Source organism: Anopheles gambiae, chromosome 3 (genome assembly GCF_943734735.2).
Source record: "Anopheles gambiae chromosome 3, idAnoGambNW_F1_1, whole genome shotgun sequence".
NCBI lineage: Eukaryota > Metazoa > Arthropoda > Insecta > Diptera > Culicidae > Anopheles > Anopheles gambiae.
Window position 1 is genome coordinate 99,091,013 of NC_064602.1, and position 15,471 is coordinate 99,106,483.

The 15,471-nt window shown below is 38.4% G+C and overlaps 1 protein-coding gene across 9 annotated transcripts in view; it reads left to right on the forward strand.

Annotated features, from left to right (window-relative positions):
• LOC1280455 (insulin-like receptor) overlaps nt 1–15,471 on the forward strand; it is a 40,401-nt gene that overhangs the window by 22,361 nt on the left and 2,569 nt on the right. For 5 of the 9 annotated variants that reach the window (XM_061657298.1, XM_061657297.1, XM_061657295.1 and 2 more), the window contains exons 3-11: nt 1,049–1,335; nt 1,475–1,603; nt 11,721–11,886; nt 11,979–12,464; nt 12,571–12,715; nt 12,780–13,386; nt 13,472–13,589; nt 13,645–13,873; nt 13,946–15,464. In XM_061657298.1, the coding sequence (XP_061513282.1) occupies nt 1,049–1,335; nt 1,475–1,603; nt 11,721–11,886; nt 11,979–12,464; nt 12,571–12,715; nt 12,780–13,386; nt 13,472–13,589; nt 13,645–13,873; nt 13,946–15,464 (3,686 nt within the window). The other 4 variants (XM_061657304.1, XM_061657302.1, XM_061657303.1 and 1 more) reach the window with 2 other exon arrangements.

The following is a 15,471-nucleotide window of genomic DNA, read 5'->3' on the forward strand; positions in this document are numbered from 1 at the left end:
ATGCGTTATCTGACCTCGTCTGGCCTTGCGGTTATGCTTTTTTGCACCTACTCATCATTCGGGACCCGAACTCACTGGAACCACGGGTTGGAATGAAACCACCCTAGACTGACCCGACCCGAACTCGCTGTACCAACGGGTCGGAAGCGCTTATGCTTTCTTGCACCTAACGGGATCGTTAGTAATGCTTATTAAAGAAACAATACAATAAAACAATGTATGTCAAATAGGTTAGAATCGGTTTTAGCAAAAAATATTGTAGGTTATACCGCGGAAATCCCTACGGACAAAGAGCGGGTTATTTTTAACATGGTGTGCGTGCACCCGCAAATTCACCCAAAAGAAGACTTTCGGCCGTATCGGGAAGCTCGTTCGTTCCCGGGAACGTTCGCCACGACGCTCATTTTCACTCATTTCATAGCCCTCTATGATAAAAAATTAGAAAACCGTCTAGGTTTTGTTCTGCCCAGTCTAGTGGTACAACCCTGGTCACTCATGAGCAACGTTCTTCGACGAACAAGCTCCCCGATACGGCCGTTTATCTGGCTGTTTCAAAAGAAGGAGCTGGGGAAAGACAAAACGCGCTCTCGCATCCTTGTGTTTCATACCGTTTCACCTTGCTTCTACGTACCCTTCACCTGTAAATCTCGCTGTCTTTGTTTGTAGCGAATCCTATTACTAGTTTTTTTTAGAATTTTGATTTCACAGTACGCATAATGAAATAAAATAATGAAATAGCGGTTAAATTGAAGTAGGGTAACGCAAAACGGGCAGTTCTTCCTGAACGAAAAAAATGAAATAGGATTATAAATCCTATTTTAGTAAAACGCTGAAATAAAACACAGACAAGGCAATTTTTTTAGTTAACGTTATTCAATAGCTTGAGTTTTTGAAAAATATGTTTGATGTAATTGCCCCACGCACATGTGTTTATTGTTGCGTGGAAGAGCCGAATTATGCCAATCGGCTCAAAGTCTCTATAAAAAATGTGTTTATTGTGATTAATAATTTAATTTATCTACAATTGTTTCTGTTTACGTGTGTGTAGTCTGTTCGAGCGTGGATGTGCGGAACACTCCACTTCATCTGGATCGACTAAGAAACTGTCGGGTGGTTGAAGGATTTGTGCAAATTATGCTTATTGACAAATATGGCAACGACAGTTTTGATAATTACACTTTCCCACTGCTGACGGAAATCACAGGCTATCTGCTGTTATTTCGTGTAAACGGTCTGCAAACTTTAGGGCAACTATTCCCTAACCTTACTGTTATTAGAGGAAGTGAACTGGCCAACAATTATGCTCTTGTAGTGTACGAGTTAATGCACATCAAGGTAAGTACAGCTATTTGCATTGAAAATTATTAAATAATACTATGTTAGTTTGAATAGATTTATTTCCTCGTCTATATTATTAAGCAGAGGCGTACCATTTTTTCAAAATACTGCGATGTTTATTTCGGAATTGTTTTAGGAGTTGGGGCTAACTTCACTAATAGATATTCAACGTGGTGGCGTGCGCATCGAGAAGAACCCTAATTTATGCCATGCAGATACGATTGATTGGAAAGCTATAGCGCCTTATGGCGAAAACTGGATTAAAGTAAGTATAGATATGAATCTTTTCTGAATTTTATTCTCAAAGTCGAAATACTTTAATTCTCCATTTATCAATGACAAACATGGAAGAAAAAAATCTCTACCAGTTAATTTTATTGATTCGGTGTAGATTCGGAAAAGGTTTCAATGCATTTGTTCTAGACTTCAACACTTTTCTGGAAAATGGGCCAAGGAAAATAAATTTACGGTTTTACAAGGTTTCTCTCTTTATATCAAGATTGTTGAACCCGTTCCCGATTATTTTTTAAGCAATGCAATGATTGCAGTAAGAAGTTTGCAAACGTTGATGATATGCAACGGGGGACGATGGGATAATTTTAATGATCTGCAATACCCTTTCTCGAATGTCAACCCGCTTTCGTACAAACGTGTGCCTTTTTAATCGTTATATGCAAATATTATAACAGTGATCGAATAGATTACAAATATACTGCCCTGATTGACTGTGTAATCAATTTTTGATAAACGTATTTGTTTTGTTTTTTTTTTCTAAAATTCAAACAATAAAAAACCGTTCCAAATATTTTATTAGTTAGGAAGTGTATAGTGTACCAGAAACTAATTGACATGTTTATAAGTGGTAGATAATTTTGAAATTCAAATCGTTTTTGTTTAAAACGTGATACCAATTATCAGCCGTACCGGCGAACTCGTTCGTTCCTGGGAACGTTCGCTGAGACGCTCATTTTCACTCATTTCATAGCCCTCTAGATCAAAAATTAGAAAACAGTGTAGATTTTGTACTGGCCAACCTAGCGGTACAACCCTGTCCACTCATGAGCGACGAATGTTTCTCGTCGAACGAGTTCGCCGGTACGGCTGTATGTTTCTTGGAACCACTCGCACGCACCGTATATCTCCCATGACCATCGTGATGATCACCGACTGAAAATGTCACGACCAAGTGACTGACCAACAGCCCTATCGGGGAACTCGTTCGTCGATAAACGTTCGTCGCTCATGAGTGGACAGGGTTGTACCACTAGGTTGGGGAGTACAAAACCTAGACCGTTTTCTAATTTTTGATCTAGAGGGCTATGAAATAAGTGAAAATAAGCGTTCCCGGGAATGAACGAGTTTCCCGATACGACTGCAAGAGTTGGTTGAACACAATCAGCCGTATCGGAGAAATCGTTCGTTCCCGAGAACGTTCGCTGCGACGCTCATTTTCACTCATTTCATAGCCCTCTATGATCAAAAATTATAAAACGGTCTCGGTTTTGTACTGCCCAACCGTGAAAGATCCGCCCAACCGTGAAAGAGAAGTTGATGAAAACCGTGAAAGATCCGAAACCAACGGCGGCGAAAGAGATGGCGATCTGGTCTGAAAAAGACGGAGAGGCGCGTCATATGATTGGTTTAGCCGTGGAAAACGACCTGTTGGTCCACATTTGCCGGAAAACTACCGCGAAGGAAATGTGGGACACTCTCCTGAGTATCCATGAAGTAGAATCTATGAATACGATGATGACGGTAAAGCGAAAGATGTGTTCTTTGAAGCTGCCAGAAGACGGCAATCTTCCGGAGCATCTTAAGCAGTTGACGGCGATGCACGTTCGTTTGGAAGTGGCAGATGAGGGCTTAATGCCTCCACAGTTTGTGGCTGTAATGCTTTCAAGGCTCTCTATGTCCTACGGAACACTAATCAACGTCATCAAAAGCTACCCGAAGGATCAAATCATGGCGGATTTGGTGAAGAATAAATTGCGTGACGAGTGGCAAGTGAAGTGAAAGCAGGCAAGAACGTTACGATTTTCAAAGTGGCTCGTGTGATAAAAAGGCGTTGAAAATTGGAAGTATCATCAAGGTTTTGCCAAAGATGAAGAAACGTGGCGTTTGTCATTTTTGTTAAGAAGAGGGACATTTTATTCGAGATTGTCCACTGATGGCAGACGTTCGAAAAGATTTTAGTATGAAAAACAACCAGAGAGGTGACAGAGCTTACTTGGTAAAAGAACCAAGCATGTGAAGGAAACTGGTGGTATTTGGATTCTGGTGCGACCTAACATATGACGAACAATGTTTTTTTTTATACAAAAATCCGTCCAGATAACCGGAGATTTGCTTAGTTGATGGGACGAATATAGCGAATAAAGGTGACAATGGTGATCGAGTGAAGACGACACCTTTACTAGAAAATGGCGATCGAGTGAAGGTTACGCTTAACGATGTTATGATTGTTCCGTCACTTGCTGGAAATTTGCGCTCGGTGAGTAATATTTGCGATCTTGGATTCAACATTTTATTGGATAGAAACGGTTTCAAATGCGATGATAAGAAACAATGCTTTTAAGCAAGCAACGTTGTGGACTCTTCTTCTTCTTCTTCTTTGGCACAACAACCGTTGTCGGTCAAGGCCTCCCCCTAGCTCACTAGTGAAGTGAGCTAGGCTGTCAGTGACCTATTGATTACACATAGCAGGATAGTCAGTCGTACGTATGGGGGCACGGTCTATTCGAGGCTTAAACCCAAGACGGGCATGTTGTTAATTCGTACGAGTTGGCGACGGTACCACCACAAGGTGGACTCTATCGGCTGAAAAATTACGTCCAAAAAGTACTACTTACAAAATCGAAACATTCGGAATTGTGTGAACAACTGGAGGATCGTCGTTTAGGTCATAGAGATCCCGAAGCAATCTCTGCGATTGTTCGAAAAGAACTTGGATATGAACTACAAATGAAGAAGTGCGATGTTCAGTGTGTCTGCGGAATGTGGGGTGAAGAAAAGATGAGTCGTTTTTCGTTCTCGAAAGAATCCTTAAGTAAGTAGCATACAGTTGGTGATTTAATTCATTCTGACATTGGAAGCCCAATGGAAGTTACTACCCCGAGAGGTAACAGATATTTTATGAAGCTGTTAGATGATTTTAGCGGATGTACTGTTATCTATCTGTTGAAGGCTAAGTCAGAGGCTGAGTATAAAATACAGGAGTGTTTTAACTTAGTAAAGAATCAGTAAAGCTATACAAGAGTCCTACATACGGATGGAGGAGAATGGGTTTGCATTGTATAGCAGTTTTCGAGCAGCTATCTAAGTGAGTATAATATACAGGTGGGCTTATCCCAAGGTGTATGAATTTAGAAGGCTGATTTTTATCGCTTCTGCTTCTGAATGAAGATTTTAAGAGTGTTTTGAGTATTCGTCAAGCCTCCAGAAAGCTTGTTTGAGCAAAAGTTTTCACCCGTTCTGCCAAAAAGTGATGTTCAAAATTGGTTATGAAAAAATGCTATGAGAACACCTGGACTACATACACTTTGATTCCAGATTTCACCACCCGATCTCTTTAATGCACCTTGGGATAAATGTAAACAACACCGTGTTTTCGAGCAGGTACTCGAATCTAATTCTAGCTTTGTGGCTAGAATAATCTAGACTGAAAATTGCAGGCTAGCTTTTTCTGTGGTTTTGTATGGAGTGTTTACATGATTTCAGCCTCCAACTGTCAAACTCCATACAAAAAACTAACTAGAATCGTGAAGGCCCCCAATATTAGAATTGAGAATAGTATTGAAACACAAACCTAAAGCTAAAACGGAAGTATTGAAACACAAACCTAACCTTGAAGATAAAACGGTGTCTCGCAGAAATGGTAGTTGGTGGTACTCTCAAGTAGTTAGAAGAAAGAAGTTAAAAAGCAGCTTAACGGTCAGTTTTTGGATTGATATCAAGATATGAAGGTCATCTGTTCCCAATAAAACCGTTGCTTCGCTATATATGATACATAGGAAGTGATTTTTAATGCGTACAACCAGGAAGCAACCAATCAAACAAAAAACGGTAGAACGCTTTAAAGAGTTCTAACCAATAGCTGATCAGAGTTCCAATTTACACATGATCAAGTTCCGTTCATCTTATCACGAATTACTCTCAAAAACTGTAGAAAATAGTGAAAATTTTGGACAGACTTCTGAGTGAGTATTCGGAAAAATCATCATAGCACCCAGTTTATTATGGATCTAACTGTCAAACCGAGGTTTCTTCCCGAAGTGAGTGTATATATCAGGTGGGCTTATAGTGTTCTTCCATACCAATACATCGACACACAATTAGACAGTTTGTTCCATAACCAAATCTAGTATGGCTTAAAGTTTTAACAGTATCTCGCAGAAATGGTATGAGGTTTTACTCAGGCGTAGCACGAAGAAAAAAGCCAAAAAACTTACTTACGGATTCCAACAAAACATTTCCTTCTGATAAAAAAAATCTAAATTCTGATTATGCAAAAAAATCAAAATGCAAACAACCGAATCAAATACGGTATCATACTTAAAGTAAGGAAATTATCATAGTGCCCTTGAATACATCATTTTGTTTCATTCAACAGACCTCTGATTGTTCTCAAATATCGTGTAAAATTGTGAAAACTTGGGATAGACTTAGAAAAAAGTGTATGGAACAATCATCAAAGCACCCAGTTTGTTATGGATCTAACTTTCAAACCAGGTTTTCTTCCTATTTTCGTTTTTAGACGTCAAATTGCACTGGATAAGCCGACCTGACCGTAGCAATAGACGATGCGCAATCTCAGATTGCGCATAAATTTATCTGTCAAACGGATCGGTTTGATATATTTATCTGTAAAAAAATATTTATATATCTCAGACATATAATCTTGAAAATTTATGCGCAATCTTGGCGCAATCTGAAATTGTATGGAAATGACGTTTATAGCTCAGGGTTGGCTACGCGAAATGACATATGTTTTGATAAAACGAATATATGCGCAATCTGAGATTGCGCATCGTGTATTAATACGGTGATGCATCAATACACTTTGATGTAAACTGTGTAAAAAGCAATCAAGCAACCGCTGGAAAGTAATGTTAATCAGTCTTTACTAGATTTCTATTATAGAGATTGTTAAGGCCGGGGGACACTGTGCGTACTCGCAAGTGTATTTTTGATATTCACTTGCGCATCTGGCGGCCGCTGGTGGAAGCTTTTTTTGTCATCGAGGCCATCGAATGGCCATGCCGGATCTCAAAATTAAGTAGTTTTTCCATCGTTTTTTGTCACGAAAATCGATGCAATGCGTGCAGGACATGTGCAGCTTCTTTTTACAAAACTTTTTTTGTCCAAATTAATTAAAAAATATGGAAAAATAACATTTTTTCTGAAGCGGTTCTAAATTGTTTGGAAAAATGCTTCGGTCAGCCGCCGCCAGATGCGCTAGTGAAAAATAAAATTACACTACGAAGTACGATCAATGTAGCCCGGCCTTTAAGGAATTTCTATTGGTAAAAAAAAACTTTTTTCAATTTATAAAAAGAAGGTTTAACTTATAGGGAGAAGGTCGGTTGTCACTAGTGGCTGAGTCGACTAGCTCGTACAGAGTTAGAAACGACCCGGAACGGCCTAGCTCGTCATTATTTTTATGTCTTTATATAGTATATAAGGGGTTCTAAACTACGTATGGAATTAAAAGAGATCAAGCTGTTTAAAAAATTCTAGGTTAAATTGATTTGATTAACAAATGATCGCCATAGAGACCCAACTAGGTTGGTAGTGTAAATGTTTTCACTTTCAAATTAGTTTGGAATTGATCAGCTAACTCAGCGGTCGGCAAACTTTTGAGATACAGGATCAAATTTAGCGAATGATTGTGAGTCGCAATTTAGAAGAATACAGTTTTTGCTTGGATTTAATTAATCGATTACAAAAATTTAGGAACAAAATAGTTGGTGATATCAAACAATGCGATTGGTGACATTATTGTTTTTCGTGTAAGTCGAGTATCATGTTTTACAGCCAAAATATACTTGATTAATAATGATTTTAGATTATATTTAGTTAATTTATGTAATTTTTTTTAAATTTTGAATTTAAATTGAATTAGTATTTATTATGAGTATTTAAATTGACATAAAAATTAATATAAAATGTTAAATTAGCATTTAACATATTCTTCATTCAATTCAATGTAATTTAATAAATTTTTATTATTTATCTGCTATTATATTCAATAGGTTTATTAACACATTTTTGAATAATGAAAACATTAATTAAATGGAAACGAGTTTAAATGATCCTACAGAGTCCTACCTATAGGCGATATGGTCCTAACGAGTCTTGCTAGAATTCCTGTATTGTTTGTTTGGATTTAAGCTTTAATTTCTCGCCGAATTTAAATAATCCTACAGAGTCCTAAGTATGTGTGATATAGTCGTAACTAGTCTTGTTTGAATTTCTGTAATCTAGTTGCTTCGCTATATATGATACATAGGAAGTGATTTTTAATGCGTACAACCAGGAAGCAACCAATCAAACAAAAAACGGTAGAACGCTTTAAAGAGTTCTAACCAATAGCTGATCAGAGTTCCAATTTACACATGATCAAGTTCCGTTCATCTTATCACGAATTACTCTCAAAAACTGTAGAAAATAGTGAAAATTTTGGACAGACTTCTGAGTGAGTATTCGGAAAAATCATCATAGCACCCAGTTTATTATGGATCTAACTGTCAAACCGAGGTTTCTTCCCGAAGTGAGTGTATATATCAGGTGGGCTTATAGTGTTCTTCCATACCAATACATCGACACACAATTAGACAGTTTGTTCCATAACCAAATCTAGTATGGCTTAAAGTTTTAACAGTATCTCGCAGAAATGGTATGAGGTTTTACTCAGGCGTAGCACGAAGAAAAAAGCCAAAAAACTTACTTACGGATTCCAACAAAACATTTCCTTCTGATAAAAAAAATCTAAATTCTGATTATGCAAAAAAATCAAAATGCAAACAACCGAATCAAATACGGTATCATACTTAAAGTAAGGAAATTATCATAGTGCCCTTGAATACATCATTTTGTTTCATTCAACAGACCTCTGATTGTTCTCAAATATCGTGTAAAATTGTGAAAACTTGGGATAGACTTAGAAAAAAGTGTATGGAACAATCATCAAAGCACCCAGTTTGTTATGGATCTAACTTTCAAACCAGGTTTTCTTCCTATTTTCGTTTTTAGACGTCAAATTGCACTGGATAAGCCGACCTGACCGTAGCAATAGACGATGCGCAATCTCAGATTGCGCATAAATTTATCTGTCAAACGGATCGGTTTGATATATTTATCTGTAAAAAAATATTTATATATCTCAGACATATAATCTTGAAAATTTATGCGCAATCTTGGCGCAATCTGAAATTGTATGGAAATGACGTTTATAGCTCAGGGTTGGCTACGCGAAATGACATATGTTTTGATAAAACGAATATATGCGCAATCTGAGATTGCGCATCGTGTATTAATACGGTGATGCATCAATACACTTTGATGTAAACTGTGTAAAAAGCAATCAAGCAACCGCTGGAAAGTAATGTTAATCAGTCTTTACTAGATTTCTATTATAGAGATTGTTAAGGCCGGGGGACACTGTGCGTACTCGCAAGTGTATTTTTGATATTCACTTGCGCATCTGGCGGCCGCTGGTGGAAGCTTTTTTTGTCATCGAGGCCATCGAATGGCCATGCCGGATCTCAAAATTAAGTAGTTTTTCCATCGTTTTTTGTCACGAAAATCGATGCAATGCGTGCAGGACATGTGCAGCTTCTTTTTACAAAACTTTTTTTGTCCAAATTAATTAAAAAATATGGAAAAATAACATTTTTTCTGAAGCGGTTCTAAATTGTTTGGAAAAATGCTTCGGTCAGCCGCCGCCAGATGCGCTAGTGAAAAATAAAATTACACTACGAAGTACGATCAATGTAGCCCGGCCTTTAAGGAATTTCTATTGGTAAAAAAAAACTTTTTTCAATTTATAAAAAGAAGGTTTAACTTATAGGGAGAAGGTCGGTTGTCACTAGTGGCTGAGTCGACTAGCTCGTACAGAGTTAGAAACGACCCGGAACGGCCTAGCTCGTCATTATTTTTATGTCTTTATATAGTATATAAGGGGTTCTAAACTACGTATGGAATTAAAAGAGATCAAGCTGTTTAAAAAATTCTAGGTTAAATTGATTTGATTAACAAATGATCGCCATAGAGACCCAACTAGGTTGGTAGTGTAAATGTTTTCACTTTCAAATTAGTTTGGAATTGATCAGCTAACTCAGCGGTCGGCAAACTTTTGAGATACAGGATCAAATTTAGCGAATGATTGTGAGTCGCAATTTAGAAGAATACAGTTTTTGCTTGGATTTAATTAATCGATTACAAAAATTTAGGAACAAAATAGTTGGTGATATCAAACAATGCGATTGGTGACATTATTGTTTTTCGTGTAAGTCGAGTATCATGTTTTACAGCCAAAATATACTTGATTAATAATGATTTTAGATTATATTTAGTTAATTTATGTAATTTTTTTTAAATTTTGAATTTAAATTGAATTAGTATTTATTATGAGTATTTAAATTGACATAAAAATTAATATAAAATGTTAAATTAGCATTTAACATATTCTTCATTCAATTCAATGTAATTTAATAAATTTTTATTATTTATCTGCTATTATATTCAATAGGTTTATTAACACATTTTTGAATAATGAAAACATTAATTAAATGGAAACGAGTTTAAATGATCCTACAGAGTCCTACCTATAGGCGATATGGTCCTAACGAGTCTTGCTAGAATTCCTGTATTGTTTGTTTGGATTTAAGCTTTAATTTCTCGCCGAATTTAAATAATCCTACAGAGTCCTAAGTATGTGTGATATAGTCGTAACTAGTCTTGTTTGAATTTCTGTATTGTTTGTTTTGATTTAAGCTTTAATTCCTCGCCGACAGAGCGACTGAATTCTCCAGGATTTAATATAAAAAATAAAATTTCAACGTTTCATGGGACGATTTCACGTCCACTTCGGCTATAAAGCGACCTTTACGTGAAATGAACTTAAAGTAATGGGAATTGGACTCTATAGCCTTGTTGGACATATGCGATAGGATTTTCCTAGGAGCCTGTCCAAAAAGGGTACCATAGAGTCCTGGAAATCCCTGTATCCGGGCCTTAATTACGGACGCCTCCAAACCATCTTGCCACCTCAATTTGGGCCTACCATGCTTTCTCTCTCCTTGTGGACGGCCTAAAAAGACTTTAAGGTCTGGGTCGTCCGTTTCCAAGCGCACAACATAGCCAGCCCACCGAAGCCTGGCGAGCTAGATGCGCTGCATGAAAGTGAGGTCGCCGTGCATCTCGTATAGCTCGTCGTTATAGCGGCTTCTCCATTGTCCTTCCACACATACGGGGCCAAGTATCCTTCTGAGCATCTTCCTCTCGAACGCGGCTAAGAGGGTTTCGTCAGATTTGGACAGTGTCCATGTCTCAGAGGCGTATGTGAGTACCGGAACTATATAGGTACTATAAACTACGTACGTAGGTTTGGATTATTTATTGGTAGGCCCGCTGATGTTGCCATCATCAGTTTGGTTTTTGCCTCGTTGATCTGCAATCGGAGGTTCTCTGCCGCCTGCTGGATCCCTTGGTAGGTTTCTGCTACATAGAAGAGACGCAGACCAATGATGTCTATATCATCAGTGTATGCTAGGATCTGGGATGATTAAAGAAGATGGTTCCCGAACTCTCCACTCTCGAGTCCCGGATGACCCTCTCTAGCGCCAAGTTGAATAGAAGACAGGCAAGCCCGTGCTATCATATGCGGCTTAGAAGTCAACGAAGAGATGGTACGTGTTGTTTTTGTATTCTGTCATCTTCTCCAAGATCTGATCAGTGGTTGATTTTCTGTTTCGGAATATTCTTTGATAGTTTCCGATTATCTTTTTGACGTGAGGGACAAGACGATCCTGGAGGATCAGGGAGAATATTTTATAGGCGGTATTCATATTGTATAGGCATATCCGCAGTAGAAGGAGAAGAATGCGATTTCTTGTCTGATGTTATCTGTCAAATCCGTTATAAATTTCGTCCGATAAAATCGCTTTGGATGAGCGTTGCCAACACCCTTAGTTTGCAAAGATCTTTTGCATAATCCTGTAACCGGGCCAATTTAACTAGATAGGAAAGTAAATGAAATAGTAAAAAAAGTAAAGCTTCCGTTTTTTGTAATATGTTGCTTTGTAAACTATGTATCATGATAACAAAATACTAATTTACTCTTGTACTATTAAACACATATTATAAACTATAATAATGGCCAGGGTAATCAAGATGGAAACGAATGCACCACTTGCCCAAGTAACGTCACCGTTTCATTACCAAGCGGTATAACACAGACGATTCGATGTCCCTTGAGAGACGTAAACCGCCTCATTCATAACGAAAAAGCAAGCCATCTGTGTTGGTCAACTAATCACTGCCAGCAAAGTATGTTGAATATCATTCATTTAACGTTGTATTAATAATACAACGGTAGAATAAAGATCCGTTTTATTAATATTCTTTTCTGCGTTTCCCAGAATGTCCGGCACATTGTCCAAAGTCATGCAATAAAACAGGTGAATGCTGTAGTACATCCTGCCTTGGTCAGTGCAGCAGTAATAACAAATCACACTGTATGGTGTGTCGAAAATATTATTACATTCACAACAACCAAACAAGATGTGTAGACAAATGCCCGGATCACATGTTTCTCTTCAGTGAAAGTCGATGTTTAACGGAAGAAGAATGTTACAAAATATATAAACCCCTTCAGCGCATAGCTGATATCACCGACAACTATCCGTATGTCCCTGCGCAGGGTGAATGTAGACTTGATTGTCCCTTAGGATACACTCTGACACGCGCTACTGGATCGCAACGTTTGGCGTGCGTTCCATGTAAGGGCCCGTGTCGCAGCGAATGCAAGGGAATGGTCATTGAAAGCATATCGCAAATGCAACAATTGCGCGGATGTACGATCATTCAAGGATCACTTTCGATTAGGCTGCGCCAACTTGGAGGAGGTATGCATAATTCAATTACCAAAACACATTCCACATGTTGCAAAAATGAAACTTTGAAATGAAACGTAATAACTTTGATATTTTTTTTGTGTATGTCAATTTCTAGAAAACGTTGTACGTGAATTGGAGAAAGTACTTTACTCAATCGAAGAGATCTATGGTTACCTAACCATTGTTCGTTCATACGCCCTAATGTCGTTGGGATTTTTTCGAAATCTTAAGATTATTCATGGAACCGTTTTAAACGCGAAGTAAGTATATTTATCGAATACGCCTTTTAAATGGATCTTGAACACTGTGTATGTGTATTTGCAGTCTGTCTTTGAGTGTGATCGACAACCAGAACCTTCAGGAGCTATGGAATCAAAATGTTACCATTAAACGTGGCAATGTTCGTTTTAATGACAACCCTATGTTATGTGTTAAGAAGATTACTTCTCTGAAAAGTCATTTTGATGAAGGTGTAGGCATTGAAAATGAAGAACAGTTAAACAAAACCAATGGAGTCCGAGTGGCGTGTGAAATAAAGAAACTCAACACACACCCGACTAAAATTTCGTTGGAATTAGCTGTCATTCAGTGGGATGCATTTAAGGACCTACCCGATATGAGACAGTTACTCGGCTATGTTGTATACTATATTGAAGCACCACACGAAAATGTTACGTTTTACGATGGACGAGATGCCTGCAATTCTCAGGGATGGCGGGTCGACGACGTAGCATACATACAGGAAAATGATGATGCGACCCATATTCTAACGAAATTGCAAGCTTTTACACAATATGCATATTATGTTAAAACGTACACGCTATCTTCAGAGAATTTAGGTGGGCAAACGGATATCACATATTTTCGAACATCTCCTGGGACACCGAGAATCGTTAAAGATTTACACGTTTACATAGATAATGACACACTGGTAAGTTAGCGTATAGTATGATATTTGATAGTCTTTTTGAAGTATTCTTATTTATTACTTTACTCTTTTTTTTAAAACCATACAGATTGTATCATGGCAGGAGCCAACCAAAATCAATGGAAAACTATCAGCTTACAGAATCGGCGCTACACTAAATGACGAGCGTAATGAAATGATCAGACAAAGGAATTATTGCCACGATGGTATGATATATTCTTTGTAATTGTTAACTTAAATACAAAAAAAAAATGTTTACAGAAATTGAAAAACCCTCGTCCAAGCCAAACATTCCCGCAGAGAGCACATCAATTGCTACCACGGTAGTACCGGCCAAAGACAACCAAAATCAATGTTCCAAGGAGGAGTGTGAGGCTTTCTGCAAAACATCAAGCATTTCAGAGTCAGATAGCGGTCCGAAAATAGATATAAATGAGGTGGAGATGTCAATAGGTTTCGAAGACTGGTTACATAATTATGTGTATATCAAGTACGTTTAATAATGGTGAGTTCAAATAGTTGCATACAAATGATAACAAACAATTATATTGCCTATTTTTAGAAATCCAAAGTCCAGTCGAAAACGAAGAGAAGATGGTAGCAGCAGTGTTTCAATTCCGGTTGGGAACAATTCGTACATATTTCCATCAAACACTGAGAATGCACCCAAGCAATCTTCGAGTTATCCTATCCGAAAAGAACCCAACGAAGAGTATTACCGCAGTCTTGGAGCTACAACTAATCAAACAAGAATAACGTTTCCTCTGTCACATTTTAAACATTTCGCTCTTTACTCTTTCCGGGTACTCGCTTGTCGTGAACCGGCTGCCAAAGTTCCTGGTGTTGTGGTGCAAGATATGGCGGATGCTTGTGGCCCAGAAGCGATGTTTATATACCGCACACCAACTAAGCCTGAAGCGGACGATATTCCAATAGATTCTATAGAACTAGACGATCAGTCTAATCATACGCAACGGGTTATTCGTGTACGATGGAAAGGTCCCTCAAAGCCCAACGGAGTGTTAGTGTCTTACTCGATTAAGTACCATCGAACTGACCTAGACTCAGTTCAGCCCACCGTGCGCTGTGTGACAGTGGATGTGCACACACTTCTTGGCTATGCTTTACTGACAAAACTAGAGGCAGGCAACTATAGTGTTCGCATTATGGCTACAACAACGGCAGGCAATGGTCCATATTCTCCGCCAAAATTTCTGTATTTAGAAAAACGCGACACAGATTCTACCGTTGTAACCTGGTGGGTAATCACTGCGACAATACTAATTATTATGGTTTTGGTCATAGGTGTCGTCTACTATTTGAAGCACAACTACATACCGATGTCGAACATGCGGTTGTTTGCACAGGTCAATCCCGATTATGCCGGAGTAACCTACAAAGTAGACGAATGGGAAGTTCCCCGCGAACACATAATCCAACTAGAAGAGCTTGGACAAGGCTCGTTTGGTATGGTTTATAAAGGAATCATGACCAAACTCGGGAACGATGTTAATGTACCTTGTGCCATTAAGACAGTAACGGAAAACGCCACCGAGCGAGAGCGCGATAGTTTTCTCATTGAAGCAACAATTATGAAAGAGTTTCACACCCACCACGTTGTGCGTCTTTATGGCGTTGTATCTGTTGGTCAACCGACGCTTGTGATAATGGAACTGATGGCAAATGGCGACTTGAAAAGCTATCTCCGGCGTCATCGGCCGGACTACGAAAATGGCGAGGAGTCATCTCCGCAACCTCCAACACTCAAACAGATTTATCAAATGGCTATAGAAATTGCAGACGGTATGGCATACCTTGCAGCAAAAAAATTTGTCCATCGCGACTTAGCCGCTCGGAATTGTATGGTAGCCGAAGATCTGACAGTAAAAATAGGTGATTTTGGCATGACACGCGACATATACGAAACTGACTATTATAGAAAAGGAACAAAAGGTTTTTTGCCAGTAAGATGGATGGCTCCAGAAAGTTTAAAAGATGGAATGTTTTCGAGCAGCAGTGACGTATTTAGCTATGGCGTCGTTCTTTGGGAGATGGCAACGCTAGCCTCCCAACCTTACCAGGTAGATA